Genomic DNA, 17,986 nt, shown 5'->3' with positions numbered 1-17,986 from the left:
GTTGCATGGCGCAGCACTGTTGCGTCCTGGTCTCGTCAGCTTCTCCAGCATCTGCCAACTGGGGTTGTTTTTCTGCAGCACGACTTATTCCTAATGCTGTTGAGAATGTTGATTGGCACCATCAGTTGTCAGTGATGGAGATCAGTGCCGAGTTCATTCCACACACAGTTCATCGCTTAGTTTCTCACAGCCAAAGAAACTGTGCTCAACAGCAGCATCCCCCACTTGTGGAGGTGCTGTGCCAAGTGCATTTTCCCCTTTGCTTCTCTCAGACGATGCCTATATCAGACAGGTATGAAATCGGAAATGTTGGCTCTTCCACTATGGAGCTGGTGTTAAGATACCTTTTTATGGGGGGGGGGGAGGGGGGGGGGAAGAAGGCTGTTGGAAGCTTCTTCCTCTTACTCTGTCCAGCAGTGAGTCCATATTGGTCCATGTAGGACCTTTTTGGCTTGAGATATTGATGCTATCTTGGAGATTCCCCTGAGGAATGGCCAACTCCAGAGGATCTGTCCAACTCCTATAATGAAGACCTGAGGTATTTCAAGACTGTCTGCAGTCAAATAGCAGAATTTCTACACATCCCTCCTAAGGAAGAAGAAAAATCGATCTGCAGTCAAAAGGAAATGAGACCCTAGAGAAACTAACACACAGCAGAATTTCACATCAGTGAGATTGTGTGGAGCCAGCTTAGGTGTCTTACAGCTCTCCTATCTTAGATCATTTGATGGCTGCATCAGACACCTGGTAACAGTGATTAAAGACAAGGATCATTTATATGTCCATATTTCAGTGGAAGAGATCACGAGCATTTGTCCTAGGAACAGGGATGTCAAGAGGCTGCAAGTTAAGCCTGTTGAGGGGCAGAAGAGGATGAGGAAGTGAGCCTGCTCTAACCATCATTTAAACTGCTGAGGCTGTACTGCTTTGTAGACTCCCCCCATCAGGTGCACAAAAGCATTTCAGGCTATCCTGGTGGAGTTCAGAAGACTTTCTATGCAGGTCTTCAGGTGGCTTTTGATAAAAATGGATGTGGTCTTCCCTCACATTGTTTCAACTGCCTTCCTGGAACTGTCCATCCTGGCTGGTCGCAAGAAAGATGCTATGTTCTGAGGTGCTTCCTGTTGTGGTATAACAAGGTCCAAGGTCCTTCACTTCTCTAGTGACTCAAGTCACTCTCTGGAGATCTTCCCTGCTGCCAGGAGGAAGAAGCTATCCTCCTGCTTCCTCGTTGACCTCCCTCATCTTTTAAATTGCCTACACACCAACAATTCCAATTCATGTGGTTTTTCGAGCAGCCTTAGCTTCTGATCCCTCCTTCCACTGAGAGCCTCTTTGAACAGGAGTCCTTGCACCAGCAGTTTAGGCCCTTGATGTCAGAAGTGTTCTTATCTTGTCTCCAGAGTTCCAGACCCTTTCAAAAATCTCTCAGGCTTGTTGAGCCCTTCACTGGGGAATTGACAGCTTCAGCTGTTCCCATACAGTGACTGTTGAAGCAGATAGCGGGCTGTTCTCAGAACTGCAATGAAACAGAAGGGAAGGAGCAGTTGAAACTCCATGCCAGATCAGACTGCACTTTATCAGGATGGGGCAGTTGTGATGCTAAGTGTTTCAGTTCAAGACATCTGCTGTGCAGCTACTTGGACCTTCATCTATGAAGGATGCTGCACCAGCTGTGATATTTTGTCCTTTTTCTATGGAATAGTGCAGAAGCCAACGTCAGGACCCTCCCCGGGTGACTGGTGATGAGGGCAAGTGCTCAGCATTACCTACTTTTAGAATGTACATGTAGACTCACTCGAAAGGGAGGTTATGTACCAGTAACTGAAATTCTCTGTAATGTATAGTCCGTGTGTACATTTGTCTCCCAGCTGCCTTTCCCCTCTGCCTCAGAGTCCTTCCTGGCACAGGTCTGCAGTGGACAGGAAGTGAAATGGTAGCAAGCACCCTTCACCTAAGCTGTGCACTGGCTAGGAGGAGGGGAGCAGCAGCAGCCAACCCTCTGCAGATACCACATGGGGAACCTCTCCAGTCCCAAATGATGGGGTACAAGTACACCCTGTACACATGAACTGCACACCAGGAAGTTACCGGTAAGGACCTCTCTTTTCCAGGTTATCCAAGGCAACATTGATACGTATGATGTGGTCTTGAAAGATCTTCGGCCTCCCATCATTGCTCGTTTTATCCGGGTGATTCCTGTGACGGAGCTGCCAATGACTGTCTGTATGAGGGTGGAGCTCTATGGCTGTGTCTGGTATGGTAAGTAGCGATTGCCATGCCTGTGACTGAAGAGTAGTCTTTACACAACACTGACTGGGACTCCCCAGTGTCCCCACACATGAGAAGGATTTCCAGGCCCACAGAACTGCTTCTGGTGGTCCGCATCATAAATAACAATCACACGGGCAGAGATGGTGGAAGGCGGCTGCTGCTGTGTTTATGAGGTGTATGGCCTTCTCTTTTAGATGGTTTGGCATCCTATAGCATCCCTGAAGGAGGGACAATAGCGGCTCCTGGCTTCCCCATCGTTTATCTGAATGACTCGACCTATGATGGCTACCATGAGCGCAGGTGGGAGAAGTCGTCCTGTTCTCTCTGTCACTGTGCAAATTCTCTCTTCTTTCTTACTTATCCTGTCATTAGTATCCTGCATCCCAAACGCTTCCTTGGTAAGACCTTCCTAGCTCCAAGCTAGCCTCCTAGTTCTCCAAAGTGTTTGCTATTTGAGTGGCTTGGTTGTTCTAGATCCTTTGTGTTGTTGATTGGTGGTTTGAAGGAGGGCGCAAGCTCATGAGTCATTCCATCCTAGCTGGTGAAGGTGACCAAGAAGCAAATTATTTGTCTGTTATTGGAAGTCTTTGGTGCTTCTCTTCAAAGAGAAGGGTCTGTCATTATACAGTTAAGTGCTATCTTTGTTCGTCTGTACATGGTGTGATGAGACAGTTCTGATATTTCTGGTTGCCTTAAAGCCCTCATCGTTCTTGGTCTCTAGTGTATTCATTGCACTGTTTCATTGCTGATCAGGTATAGCCTTAAGCTGTTGCTGATGCTGCAGATCATAAGGTGCTGCTACTCTTTTGTTGCCCAAGATCGGAGTGGGAGAGCTGGCTGGACCTTTCACTTGAACGATCCCAGTGTCCTGGACCAGCTGAAGGTCCTTCCCCTCTTTGCTGCCTTTGCTTCTGGAGTTTATCTTTGAAGTGCGTTCTCCAGCAGACTGCATCTTAAACTGTTGCAGGAGGTCTCCAGGGTAAATTGGGCATCCGAGAAAGTACGCAACACCTGAACGCTAGGCCTGCACTTGATACCTGTGAGCTTCTGGACAGATGTGAGATATTCTTTTTGAAAACAAAGCCCTGAGGACTTCAAACAATTTGGAAAACTGCATCAGTCCCTGTGAGAAGCTACAAGTCAGCAGAGGCACCACTGCCAATGTGGTATCAAAGGAAGGTGGCTGATTTCTCACTGTAAAGATTTCTTGGGTATGATGCTTTTCCAGTTTGGAGTCAAATAGCCCAGAATCACTGGATTTTGACAGCTCGTTACAAGGCATGTTAATATTTGAAATCACTGAGGTAAATTAGGACACTTGTTGACGTTTTGAGGTCATTTGGTTTATCTTATAGTTGACTCCCGTGGAAGAAAGAGTTCATTAAGAGTCTGAATCTGAAATGTTAAGTAACTGGCTGCACTTTCAGAGACCTAGCATCACCACTTTTCTGTGCCATAAATACAGATTTGAATATGTTTAAATGGCTTGAAATGTTGGGCAAGCTTAGGCACAGGCCTCCTCTTGAGGCAGCAGATCCCTGCTAGTGCAAAAAGGTGACTGATAAGTGACCTGGTGGCACCTGTTGAGCTAAGATCTAAGCTTTATTGTATGCTCCCGTTTAAGTTGTTACTAACTTTCCGAAAACTTTTGCTAGGGCCACAATTTTTTCATACTTAGAGGCGATTTTTAAAATTATTTCTGTTCTACTATGCTGGAGTCAAAAACATGGGGGGAAGGGGAATACGTTCTATATCTGAGGGATGTTGCAATATACTAGGTAATTAGGTCTCAATAAGACAATATCTGATGCTTTCAAGCTGTATTGATATGTTAGACTGAACATGGAAACCTAGCCTTTGAATAATGCGCTTCACCCAAAGGTATTTTCACTTGCAGAAAATATTTTTAAAAGCAGATACTTAGAAATTCAAAGTCCATGTTATGAGATCAAAATTTCCTTTGAATCACAGCTTATGTTTTAGAGAGTGTCTTATAAAAAGTCACATGTGCAGAAGGACATAGGTGTTGCACTTAGCTGCTGAGCCCTAACTTAGGAAGAAGGCTTTGCTGGGGAGTGCCAGGGAGCTCTAGATGCAGGCACAAAACCAACGTGCTGAGCAAGGAGTCTTTCAAACTAGTTAAACTGTAGGTCAAGTGCCTGACTGGCTCGGAGGCAGGAGTCTGCCTTTTCCAGCTGTGAGTCCTGTTTGGAGTTCAAGACATGCAGACTAGTGCAAATCCCAATTATAGGAGAGCTTAACCTAGAGCGGACTTGGGGATCTTCAATGCATATCCCAGCAATCCAGCCCTGGTTACAACAACTGCCTAGTTAAATGAAACGGGCTCAGGGGACTGTTAGCACTCTCCCCCCACCATAGGGAGCACTCTCAAAAGGCAGTTGGGCCAGGAACGTACCTTGTTCAGCATCTACTCCATACAGTTTTCCAGCACTGTCCCAATGGGCTCTATACTCTCAGATACAAAGCGGAAGCATGCAGAGTCAAGAGAGAAGAATCTGATCAGCCTTGTGAACGGTGCTGGTAATGCTCTCTTCTTGTGTGAGGAGCAGTGTCAGAACTAATTCCAGGTAGAATTGGCTGGGTCTGGTTGCGAGTGCTGGACTAGCTGACCATGGCCTCTCACTGCCCTTTTTCTACACTTTTCTGTGCCTGCCTGCAAACTTTCCCTCACCCATCCTCCCAGAGTAGGACAGAGCAGTGCTCCTTCCGTGCAGCTCTGCAGTGAAATGTTTCACTTAAAGCCCTCTGTTAGGAGAACCCAAAATGTCTTTTCTAGAGCCTTCGCTTTCATTCTCAAGAGACTCTACTTGTTGCTAGGCTTTGCTGTCGGTGGTTCACATCAGTGCAGAAACTTCTGCCTTTTGCAAAGCAGGGAAAGGTTTTCAGAGTTCAGCCTGAATAAAATAAAGGTGATGTTGCACAATAACAGGGAATGAGTTCTTGTCCAGGATGGGTTAAGAATAATTAAACTAATGTTTTTCCTGGTACCAGTTGAAAGACTTAAGTGCTCTCACACTCCAGTGGGTCAAGGAGCCTGAGCTTTTCCTGGCTGGTGTTCTCTTACTGTTAGCCCTTTCTTGCTAGGCACTTGTACGGAGGCCTGGGCCAGCTGACGGACGGTGTGCTGGGACTGGATGATTTCACACAGAGCCACCAGTACCGCGTGTGGCCGGGCTACGACTACGTCGGCTGGAAGAACGAGAGCTTCAGCACGGGCGCTGTTGAGATGGAGTTTCAGTTTGACCGGCCACGGAACTTCACCTCCATGAAGGTATCCATGTCCTCCCTCTCCTGTCATCTGCGGTGGGCTTTGGGTCTGGGTGCTTCCGACTTGCCCCTCTAGGCTCCCTCCCCAAAGCATAAGCATGTGAGGCCCTTAGCAGCCCACCAGAGGCAGAATTTGAGCAGGGAATATCCCAGGTTTGCCCATGGAGAAAGCTGCAGCAGGGGAGCGCTTGCCTATCCCAGGCTCAGACACTTTTCTTTCAGTGTTTGGCTTAAATGATTAAGGACTAAAAAGCAGACACCTGGGGTAGTGTTTGGGCAGCCCCTGTTGATGATGAAGATGGATTCAGGATGTAGGCTACTTACTGTTTAAAGGCCTTGCCTATAGACAGACCTTGCCTTGTAGTAAATAGCAGAATCCCTTTAAAAGGATCAGTGGCTTTTCTTGTAAAGATTTCAAATGAAGGAGAACCCACCACATCCTTAAGTAAATTGTTTTGGTGGTTACTTACCCTGGTTTTATTTTGTCTATTTTTAACTTGCAACTGTTGGCTCTTTGCCTGCTTTTGCTGGCAAAAATTCTGAGTCCTGTCTTCTCAGAAATTCTCCTGTTTCTAGACTGTGATTAAATGACTTTCTTAATCTTTGCTTCAGTAAACTGAGTTGGCTGGGCTTCTCAATTCCTTCATTGTGAGATCCAGGATTGCTTCTACCGTTCTTTTCCAAACTTCTTTTTGCTTGCCAGTACCCTTTTGGAGGTATAAAGGGTGGAATTGGATGCAGGCTTTCCATCAAACTCCATAGAAGAGTGATACCGATTTTCTGCTTTTGTTTATACTTTGTTTATGAATCCTGTGATCACATTTGTTGTTTGGGGGGGGGGGGGATGTCTTTTTTTTTTTTTTCCACCCTCCCTTCCCCCTTCCAAAGGATAGGGAGCCAATGTTCATTTGACTTTTAGCATGATACCAAAATCTTATCCAAAAGTATTGGTTTCCAGGATAAAAGTGCAATCCAGAAAGTGTGATTTATGTTTTTTTCCTGAATTCATTAACTTCAGATGAGTCAATTGGAGGACCCAGCTTGTTGTGCAGTTCAGATTAGTTGTAAAACTGACATTTCTGTTGGATTTTGTTGCTTCTTTTTTTTATCTTATTGCTAGTGATTTTACTGTCTCAGATCACTGAAAAAGATAGTAAATAGCCTTGGACTAGGAATATGTTCCTGCTAGAAAAAGAACCTGATGAAGAATGATGCCTTAATTTTTAAGATTGGCAAATTTTAATCAAATTATATAATTCATGAGTTCATATTATGCTAGTTGGGAGTGCGTGTTATAATGAGAATAAATCAAATGCTGTATAAAAATCTGTCATGTAAACACAGCCATCCGGATCAATCAAATGCATAAGCTTGAAGTAGCAACTTTTTTAGTATTTCATAAGACTGCATTGAATTAAAAATTAAGGATAGTTTAAAAATGAAGGATAGTTTATGCTAATCAATGTATGCTGTTTCAGCTTTGCATTTATTTTGTATAAGCTAGTTAGCTGCTAATCATTTATTTCCTGCTATATATCTTAATATTAGTGTCTATTACCTTTATTCCAGTCCTTTGAACTTCCCCAATATACAAGGGAGTGTTTAAAATAAATACCAAATTTTGCAACTTCATTGCAAAATACTTAGGCTTACATATTGTAAAGATGGACTTTAGGCAGTGCTTAACACCACGCTCCATAATAGTTGGAATAGAAAGTATTCCTGTATCACTCCAAGATGTGAACATATCCAAATTCTGTCCAAATCTGGCACAAACCATGTATTGCAGGCACCAGGCTTTCCTGCCTTGTTATGGATGACTATACCTCCTTATTGAATAATGTTGTCTAGGCTTCATCTGTTCCCGATTATACTCAAATACCCTCTTTTTGTCTTTTTCCTGCTGATCAGGCCTGTCGTCCTCATTACCACTTCACTCCTAGTCACTGCAAGACGTCAACGCAGGCTAAGCAATTAAGGTTCAAAGCCGCACTTAGTGCAGAAACTGTGGTTGTTGCAGTTGTTAATGCTGTGCAGTCATTAGGAAATAATTCCTGGAGCCTCGAGGGAGGGTCAGGCCACCATGGCTATGAAAATGGAAGAGCAGGCTGGGAGGAACACTGGACTTTGAGGGCTACCCTATTCCTTATACTTCCTGGTGCTGTGGTCCAGATCTTCATGGCGGAATATAAACTGTCATGTTAAAAAAACAAAAAAACCCCCACATACTCCAAACTCAAGGACAATATTTCTATTAAAGTAAGAGAGCCAGGATAATAGCATAAGGGATCCTTGTGAGCCTTGTCTCCTTGAAGCTCTTTTCCCCAGTGGTGCTGGAGGCCTGGCAGCGTGCTATGTGTCAGTGTTGATGGGCCCGTGGTGGAGGAGCCCTAGGTCCGGTGGAGGAGCTGTTAGGTCCTCTGCCTCCGTCACTTATGCTGGAGCCTCTTGAGCTTGGGTGCAGCCCAAGAGCAGGAAGAGGAAAGTTGCTACCAGCTTTTGGGAGGGCAAAACAAACCTCCCAAATATGGAGGTGTGAAGTCAGCCTGACAGCAGTCTGCAAACCGCTTGGTCTGAAAGCAGACTGTGCGGAGCCGTAGCTCAGAGATACGTGAGGATGCCTCTGTGTTAGTGAGATGTTAGCTTGGCAGCGTAGCGACGATGGTTTAAATTCCAGCATCGTTAGTCAGTGGTGCTATTGCAGCAGGGACGTGCTGATGATGTACTGAGCCACCAGGAGAGGCTGATAGGTTCAGGCTTACATGATAGTGTGAAGAAAACAGATCCTTGATTGTCTTCAGGGGCAGCCACAGCAGAACTACTGCTATGTGTCAATGGAGTAGCTTCTTCTCTGGCTTGCATATACTGCTTGGTAATTTTTTGGAGAAATCAGCTTACAGTGCAGACACTGTGGGTTTGTAAAAGAGGCTGTAGAGCCCAGATATGGTTTCCTTTCCTGTCTTAGGATATATGTTCAAGGAGAATTGTTCTGTGAAGCTTTAGATTAATATAGGGTGGTATGTTTTGCGCTTTGGGGGGGTTTTCTGTTATCGTTGTTGCATTTTGCTGGGTCTCTGAGAGCCTGCCAAGGCTCCACTGTTAACTTGACATGCAGAAACTAAATTAACAGCTGTTTCAGAATCACTTTTTGCATGGACATTCTCACTGCTGAGCAAGGGTGGATGGGGCTTTACTGGAATAAGTCACTCATGCTGGCTTAAGAGTATTCATATAGATGGTTGTTAGAAATAGAAGAGCTTCACGAACAGGAAGTCACCAAGCCTTGATTTTTTTGGTTTCAGTAAATCTTCCTATCTGGTTGGTGTGTTTCTTCTTGCTAGGTGCACTGTAACAACATGTTTTCCAAGGGAGTGAAGATCTTCCAGAAGGTGGAGTGTCTGTTCAAACCACGCCTGATTGCAGACTGGGAGTCTGAACCTGTTGGAGTGGCAACTGTCTTAGATGACAAAAACCCCAGTGCGAGGTTTGTGACTGTCCCCCTCAATCAGCGCGTGGGTAAAGCCATACTTTGCCGCTTCTACTTTGCCGACTCCTGGATGATGATGAGTGAGATTTCCTTCCAGTCTGGTGAGTGTTCCTCTGGCTCAAAAGATCTAGGGGAGCGTGGAGGTGCCAATTGTGTGAGGTTAACACCAGTGTGGGACAGCATGGGGCTACACGAAGGGCAGCAAGAGGTAGTATTGAGTGCCCTGCGAGGGGTAGGAGTGTAATAGGGAAATGTAGGATAGCTGGGAGGCTGCAGGATGGTGAGGAGGGGACAGAGGAGGCAGCCTGGGGTGCCGGCCAGCGGGGCATGGCTTTAAGAGGGTGGTGTAGCCCATCACATAGTTCAGCCTACCCTCTGCTCCCACTGAAGAAGAGGGTATGAGGCTGATTAGGGTTAAAAGGGCAATGCAGAAGCAGAAAAGGCAAATGTATAGGGAGGACTTTAAAGCTGACACTGATGCAGGTGTGCAGTAGCAGGACCAGAAATGGGATGATAGGGTGTTGTTGTTTTTTTTTTTTTTTTTAAGATGGTTGCTTGCTGCCTATTGGGTTGATTTTTACCTCTTGGGTTTTTTATGAAAAATTACATTACATCTGTAGATAGCTATAAACTTAGCAGATTGCAAGTTTATTAAAAAGCAGGAGGCAGAATTTTTTGCTCAAGTCCTAACTATAAGGTAGGAGTCAGTGCTGAGGTGCTTGGGAAGGCTCTGGAGGGGAGTGGACAGACTCTTGGAGAAAACGGCAGTCACTGAGCAAAATGCAATGATCTGGATATAACTTCCCACTTAGGAGCTTATGGTTAAACAGCCGTAACGAGAGGGCAGTACTGGAGTTTGCAGCTTGTTTCTATCTTGTTGGTAGCAGCCCCTCCTGGCTACCTTCCCTGTCAGACGTGCAACTGGGCAGGCTGTTGGTCTGGCCTGGGATGACTGTTCTCATAATCATGCCAAAATGAAGCAAAGCTCCTGTCCTGGTTTCCTCTGTCTGGCTGAGCTCTGGGAATAGTCCTGCATGTGGTGCAGTTTGCTGTGGTTGGGAAGTACAGGGCACTCAAATGAGAGGCTGTGGAGCCTCTGCTTCTCCATGCAGGAGCTCTGGGAAGTGCTGGCTGAACACATAAGTGCACTCACGCTTCATGATCTGCTACATGGGTCTCAGCCTGGCTGTAGCTGGGAGGGCCGGGGGCACAGCTGGGATTGCACTGACTGCTGGCAAGCAGGAGTAGAGATTGACTGTTGAACTGATGCTTTCCCTTCCCTGCCGCAGACATGGAGAGTGTAAATCCTATTTTGGTGACAGTAGCCCCAAGCACAACAGAACCTCTGGAAGCAGAATACAACGTCACCGAGGGGATCTGGGGTAAGGATTTCTGTCCCTTAGCTGCACCAAGGGCCCAAGTGCCCGGGGATTTCACCATAACACCCTAGTTAACACGGTCTGTCCTTGTCTTTCTGGAGATCTGGCTTATGGTCTGGTTATTGGCCTTGTACACAGGGCTGTATTTTAGTCCTCTGAGCCTCAGCTGTTTCTTCCTGCCTTGGCTGGCTGAGGCTGCCTCAGAGCAAGTGGGCTGGATGCGTATGTGCAGCCACTGAAAACTCTTAAACTCTGTGCTTGAAGGTGTTGTCTGCTTTAACACAAATCCAGCCAAGGAATCTTTTCCAATGTCATGAATTTAGTTGCAGAGGTCCGCTGCACAATTCTTAGTTCTGAACCCCCTAAGTGAGAATTTGATTTAAGCAAAGCGTGAACACAACTAATGCTAATACTCAGGAAGCTGCCTAAGATCTTTTCTGTACCAGACTGTAGAAAGGAGCATGGGTTCATGGAAGTTGGCCAGCGCATAAAACAACCTGTGCTGCTTTGACTCAGGATTCTTCTTAATTTCTCTGACTGCAGAAACCACATCTTCTGTAACCAGCACCTGGATAGGAGAGAAAGCAGATGACTCTAATACCTCCATCCTTGTGGGCTGCCTTGTGGCTATTATTCTTCTGCTCCTGATGATTATAATCATTATTCTTTGGAAGCAGTATGTCCAAAAAAGGTTGGAAAAGGTAATACAATGGGGCTGTTTAGCAGCTCAGTATTAACTCTAATGAGCTCTGAATTACGTGGAAAGCACAGGGTTACACCTATTCTATCTAGTAGCTAAAACCCTATTTCTAGGGCAGGGGAGGATGCAGGCCCTACCCAAGATGTTACCGGAAATGGTTGTAGCTGACACGTCACTCGGCAACCTAGCATCAACTCAGCAGTTTTTGCTCTTTTCCCAAGGCCCCACGCCGAATCCTGGAGGAGGATGCCACAGTTCGTCTCTCCTTCTACAGCTACACCATTGCCAACAACCAGACTCAGATCCACCAGTCAAATCCCACCTATGAACGCGCTTTCCCACTGGACTTGGAATATCACCAGCCAGCTACACTGCTTCACAAGCTTCCAGAGCTCTCTCAAAGTGCAGAGGATTCAGGTAATATAATCATCAATCTCCAGAAATTGTTTATTCTTTCTATTATCTTCAGCTTTTAAAATGTGTCTGCTTTTAAAATGTGCTGCCTTTTACTCCGCTGTCTGGGTAGTCTTCTCTGACTACTATGCAACACTAACTCAGTGACCTGAGACAATATTCTGGAGCCCTGACGTTTTTTGGCACGTAGCTTTTGCAGATGGTGTATCGGCCTCAATACACAGCCTTTTATTGTTCTCTTTGAAGACTGTGTTTGTGTTAGCCAGGCCATCTTTTAGCAGCTGCTTTTAGCCATCACAGCAGCAAGTCATTGTTTGTCTCAGTCCCTTGGCGGTGGTGCTGCCTGCAGCACTCCAGGGCTATCCAGACTGGCTGGCAGAGGAGGAAGTCCTTTAGCACCTCTTCATGCAGGAAGGGCTCTTTGCCTCTGCTTTTTCCTGAGGGAATTTCAAAGTTGGCAGAGAATTGTCAGTGGTGCGCTGGCTCCCAGACCCCTGGGAAGCCTTCGGAAGTGTTTTTGTGTGCATCCGACAGGCTTTTGTACTCGATGATGGCACTGCTGGATTAGTGAATGGAAGGGCAGTGCCGCATTCCTCAAGTACAGATGCGTCGCTAAGATCCAGCGTTATTCTGTGCAAGGAAGTTGATTTGGACTGAGGCAAGTCTGAAGCAAAATGAATGTTCTGTAAATACTGACCATACAGGGAGTTAAATACTGACCATGTAGGGAATTAATTATAAAGAGTTATTTCATAGTATTTATTTGAGTAAGCTGTAAGAGAGAGGGTAACATGATAACACGGTATAAAGAAATTGAAGACTTCAATCAGCTCATGTTACAGAGGGAGATCTACAGCAAATGTGCCATTTCAAACAACACTGCCTGCCTCAGGTAAGAGGGGACAGCTCATTTAGGATGAAGCAGAACCAGAAAATCACTTTCAACTCAGGCCCCTGTGTCTGGGCGAGAGTCCTAGCTCATGTTAACTGAGTAGAGCAGGCAGCTGATTAACATGGGGTCTGTAGGCGTGTGGCTTGTTCTGGTTTAAGCCTCGGTTAAAATAAAGCATAGTCCTCATCTAGATGTTCAGTGCTGCTGGTACAAGGTAACAGACGTGCGGCTAGGCTGAGATTTGCAGAGGGTTGCAGGATCAAGAGGAGCAGCAGCCAGGCCGTACTGGTTTTGAGGAAGCGAGAGCATTCAACTCCAGCTGTCTCTGGTTTCCCCTCAGTGTGCAGTGGGGACTACGCTGAGCCTGACCTGACCAAGTCCACTCCTCACCAAGGCTTCCAGAACAACGTTCCTCACTATGCTGAAACAGATATTGTCCACCTGCAAGGTGTGACGGGCAACAATATGTATGCGGTGCCAGCCCTCACTGTGGATTCGCTCACCAAGAAGGACATCTCAGTAGGTGAATTCCCACGGCAACAGCTACGACTCAAGGAGAAGCTGGGAGAAGGGCAGTTTGGAGAGGTATAGCCATTCTTTTCCACACCTCTCTCCAGTAGAAAGGAGATACCTGGCACAGCAAATCTTCTGAGCTGCCTGCCAGGCACTGCTCCACACTTCGGGGCTGAGGGACCTACATGTCAGTGTTTTAATACTTGCCTTTGCATTTGAGGAAAGCTAACATCCTTTAAGATTAGGCTTCAGAGAGACTCATTCTGCACCTATGAGCTTGCTGCTTGGTGCCACAGAAAAGTCTTTTCCAACAGATGAGATATTTGTGAGTTTTGTTAGCCGTTTGCTCTCTGTATCCCTATTTATGACCTTACAGAAAGGGCCTGGGTTGTGAATTCAAACTGTTCCATGCTCTTCCATGGAGGTCTTGGACATCTGGTGGCTGTCACGTTCAGATACCCATGTGAGTTTGAATGCTCTAGTAGTTACTCCAGCCAAGGCAGATTCAGCCTAGCCCTAAAAGTAGGTTGCACATTAAGAGGTGGAGGGTCTAATTGGGCTCTGCATGGGGGCCCAGGCCAAGATGGACATTTCCCACACGTTGTGGTGCCCTTGCATGTTTTCTGGCGTAGCTGCCTTGTTCAGTCCCTGGTTTATGCCAGAAGCCTCAGGCAGCATGGTACATACAGCTCAGTCATCTGCTGAGCTTGTTTTACTCCCTGGACGCCTTTTGAGCTGTGAATATTTCATTTGTCCTTTTCTTCTCTCCCTGCTTCGTTACTGCACTATCCCTAGTTCTCTACTGAGTCGGATCTTGTTCTCTCTTGCTCCCACTCTTCTAGTATCTGTGTCTTTACCCTTCCCAGCTTTTGCTCACGCACGGCCTTAAATTCTACTGTTCTGCCATGTTTTGGCAAAGCACCAGCCCTTTACTGCTCCCTCATTCTTCTTTGTGGTATGCCCATCTTTATGTTCCACCCTGTTGACCACTCCCTGATTCCCCCTGCCCCCTTGTTTCTTTTTGGCTCTCAGAGTATTAAAAAAGCTGGTGACCTCTTTTACCATCACCCCAGCTGTCGGTGCAGCTCCTTCTGTTGTGGCCTGGATCTTGCCCCTATCCTGGATTGTGCTCCAGAAGTAAAACTGAGGGTTTGGATTTTTTCATTGTTTTGCTTCTGGTTTCCCCTTCCCACTCGTTCCTTTCCTTCTAATAACTGTCAAGAGTTCCTCCTCCTCCTGCTTTGTGTTGTCAAACAGCGGGAGCCAGGCTCCCCATCCCCATTTTCCTTGGAGTTTGATTCATAGCCTGTTCCTTTCCTCGCGTCACAAGCTCTTTCCCTCATCTTGGCAAATGTGCCACATTGCCTGCTGCCTTCTCTCCTTCTCGCCTTTGTAGTCTTTACCAGACTGGGTTGTCATCAAATGCTCTGCTCTATTGATGTGGCTTGGTGTGCAGTCTTGCTTCTGGCCACATGGCTCATTCATGCTCTCTTCACCTCTCCACTCAGAGCTCCCTTCACTTTCAAGTGAGTCTTTTCTGCTCCTAACCACCTACTTCCTGGATTCAATGACACATTACTTCCATTTACACTTTGTTTTATTACCATGGCTCTGTTTCCTATTTCAAGTTCATACTGCCAGTTTCTGCTTGATGTTGCTAGATTTCATGAATGCCAGAAGAACAAGTTCTGTGACCGTGTTTTCACCACAGCAGACTTCATTCTTCATATAACTGCAGTAGCCTCTTCGTACTTTTGTTTCTGTTCTGCAGCTTTGTTACGTTTTGTATACGCTCTCCCCTTTCTCCTCACCATGCTCATCACATATGCTCTCGATTTGTTTCTTCGTATAAAATTCATTAAGCTCCCATTATGTTCTCCTCACTGCTGCACGTCTTCCTAGGACAGACAACATCTGGTCTGCTCCCTTCCTTCATTCCCTTTTCCTATCCCACACACTCAAGTCCGTCTATTTTCCCTTATTCCAGTATCTCTTGTCTTTTTCTCCTCTTGAACGTGTTTTTCTTGAAAAGTTTTCTCTCTTTTTTTATAGAACCTTAGCAGTAATTTCAAGTCTTATTTTAAGAAACGAGATTCTGTGCTCCCCTTGGAGAACTCCTCTGGGTACATTCATAATTGAGGTATTCATGTCACAAGCGCTTCTCCTGTTCGGAGTTTGAAGACTTTGGAGTTTTGTCTGTGATTTCCGAACACGTCTCAGTTAAGGCAGAGCATTCACTCAAACCAGACTGCAGACATCTGACAACTCGGGGCATGCTCACTGGATGTGTATGGTGTGCTGTACTTGCCAAACTTGCTGCAGCCATGCTGTTTGTCTGCACGTGTAGAGTAAAATGGAAAACTTCAGGCGTAATGGCCTTCCTGAATATGTTCAATGCTTGCTCAGCAAGTTGGGTCTCCGGTCGCGCACTGTACCAGCGATCTGCGTGCATGCAGTAAATTCGATGTGCTGGGGACCCGTCAGGTTGCAGCCTGTGTCCTTTCCAACATCATGGACTCTGTAGTGTAAGCACGTTCTTTTTGTCCAGGATCTAGAGCCATCCTATAGGCTGTTTGCCATCAGAATAAAGAATTACCTGTGCTAGATCATTCACTTGGAGTCATTCTGCCAGCTGTGACCAAACGTGGCTCAATGTGGCATTGTTTTCCTCTGGTTTTTCTCCCCATGCGTGCTCTCAGTTGCCACTGCTTTCTGTCCTGCAGGTGCACCTATGTGAAGCTGATGGCCTGCTGGAATTTCTGGGGGTTTCTTCCACAGAATTCACCCGCCAACCAGTTCTAGTAGCAGTGAAAATGCTAAGATCAGATGTCAACAAAACAGCCAGGTAAGTCCATCTGCAGTAGCAGCCATCTGAGAATGAAGACCAGCATTCTTCACGCAGCGGTTCAACACAAGTTAACCTAGTGACTTCTGACTTCTGTAAGAGGCATGCCCCTGGTGCGTGTTTTGTGTGTTCATGTAAATACTAGGATACAAGCAGGGAATTGAGACTAAGAATAGACATAATGTCTGTTTGTGAAACGCTGTCTTTGCCCTGTTTCCTGGGGAGAGGGTGGATATTGCCCACAAGCACAGAACTATCTTTCAAACTTACAATGTACAGAGGTGTTGCTGTATCTGATCAGGGATTTCTAGCTTCCTTACATCCTGCTTCTCTTTTCCTTAGACAAAGGAATAGCCTAGGATTCAAACCTGTGTTTTCTATGTTAAAAGGAATGATTTCCTGAAGGAGATCAAGATCATGTCACGGCTGAAGAACCCAAACATCATCAGACTCCTGGGCGTGTGTGTGCGTGATGACCCACTGTGTATGATAACAGAGTACATGGAAAACGGAGACCTCAATCAGTTCCTGTCACAGAGGGAGATCTACAGCAAATTTGCTGTTTCAAACAACATTCCCTGTGTCAGGTAAGAGCAGCCCATGTTTAGGACTAATCGGGAATGCTGAGCTACTACAGCTTCATCTGCTGTGCCTTCTAGGGAGTCACCTTCTTCCAGCCTGGCCATCACCACAGCATAAATTGTGGGCGATGGCCCTGCTTTGAGTGGGAGTTTGTTTTAAAGGCCTCCAGAGGTCCATGTTCCTGTGAAGCGTCCCTAACTGTTGGCCGTTTTGGTCACAGTGAGCACCTTAGTTGTTTTGTTGCCAACTTAAGCATCTTTTTACATTAGCCAGCTTGCATCAAATACCTGATTGATATGGCAAACCAGTTGCGCTGGGGAGAAAGTCAAGAATTTCTGCTAGTCTTTTAAAATGTTTCCTTGGTTCTAGGTGTTTTTTATTTAAAAAAAAAAAAAAAAAAGGAGGGAGAGAATATAAAGGGGGAGGAGAGTTGAGTGTAGAGCTTCACTCTAAAAGATGAAAGGAAAGGAAAGATTTCATCAGCCAGCTGAAGGAGAACATTTCTCTGGCAAAGAAAACCATTTTCTGTCAGCCCTGGCACTTTTAATCTCTCTTATGCAGAAAGATTAAGCTTAACTTAAAAGCATCTCTACTGTTGCAGAAAGTCCTCTCCTCGTAAAGGAGCATTGTGTGTTGAAAGAAGACATTTATTCTGCTTAGTAAAGAGACCTGTTCTGATGAGGATTCACTGCATTGCTTAGCCCTTGGCATGTACCCCTACAAGTGTTAAAGATTAATTTATAGTTAAACAACAGGGCAGAACAAGTTCTGTTGATGGACTGCACAGGAGATGGCTGTATCTTGCCCTGTCTAGAGAACATCAGTGTTTCTGCTGGTAGCTGGCAGTGGGCAACAGTCTTGTCGGGGAATGTTATTCTGGCATCCTGCAGGGTCATGATACGCTGGGAACTATGGGATGGGAGAGGATTTACATCTATGTAGAAACCTATTCCTGCTCTCTCCAGTCACTTGTCTCTTCCACACACGCACGACTTTGACCGTTAGGCTTACGGCACTTTCCTGCCCCAAAGCCTTGAACTATCCTTTCTTCTTCATTTTGCTCCTGACTTGTCATCTGACTTTAGCGCTGTCGCTCACATTCTTCTTTTTCAGTCTCCGTTGCTTTATGATTTGGTCTGGCTTCTGGTTTTCCTGTCTCTCCATCTGATCCTTCATCCCATCCTTTAGTGTTTCCTTTTATGCCATTTTCCAACCAAGTATAGTTTCATATTAAAGGAATCTTGTATGACTAGCTCAAATATTTATCTGTACAGGAGGTGGTTATTGAAAGTGAAATGAATCCCCTAGCCAAAGATTGCAGCTTGTCTCTACCAGCTCCTGTGGCTGTCTAATTCACATGGCAAAGTCCTATTGAAGCCTATCATTGAAGCCTATTACTTCATGCACTGAATATGTGACTTGTCTGAAGGAGAGGGCTGGTCACCATGTTTCTTAAGCCCTTATGGCTCTTGAATGTTTGCAGTGTCTCTTACTATCTCTGTAGCTATCTGTCTAGCAACTCATGAAGACAAGTGGGTGGTCTGCTGAGAAATATCGCCTGTCCTGCCCCTCTTTATGCAGGGCAGCAGGCACTGCAGATCTCACTGAGCAG

At 45.8% G+C, this 17,986-nt stretch overlaps 1 protein-coding gene across 5 annotated transcripts in view; it reads left to right on the top strand.

Annotated features, from left to right (window-relative positions):
- Nucleotides 1-17,986, top strand: part of LOC104139774 (discoidin domain-containing receptor 2) — a 61,195-nt gene that overhangs the window by 36,353 nt on the left and 6,856 nt on the right. For all 5 annotated transcript variants that reach the window (XM_068914508.1, XM_068914511.1, XM_068914509.1 and 2 more), the window contains 10 exons: nt 2,115-2,262; nt 2,469-2,574; nt 5,380-5,566; nt 8,904-9,150; nt 10,339-10,431; nt 10,972-11,129; nt 11,350-11,545; nt 12,775-13,019; nt 15,671-15,792; nt 16,182-16,379. In XM_068914508.1, the coding sequence (XP_068770609.1) occupies nt 2,115-2,262; nt 2,469-2,574; nt 5,380-5,566; nt 8,904-9,150; nt 10,339-10,431; nt 10,972-11,129; nt 11,350-11,545; nt 12,775-13,019; nt 15,671-15,792; nt 16,182-16,379 (1,700 nt within the window). The remainder of the gene's footprint in view (nt 1-2,114; nt 2,263-2,468; nt 2,575-5,379; nt 5,567-8,903; nt 9,151-10,338; nt 10,432-10,971; nt 11,130-11,349; nt 11,546-12,774; nt 13,020-15,670; nt 15,793-16,181; nt 16,380-17,986) is intronic.

Source organism: Struthio camelus, chromosome 20 (assembly GCF_040807025.1).
Source record: "Struthio camelus isolate bStrCam1 chromosome 20, bStrCam1.hap1, whole genome shotgun sequence".
NCBI classification, from domain to species: Eukaryota; Metazoa; Chordata; class Aves; order Struthioniformes; family Struthionidae; genus Struthio; species Struthio camelus.
Note: the sequence above shows the minus strand (reverse complement) of the source record. Positions and strands in the feature narration are given on the sequence as shown.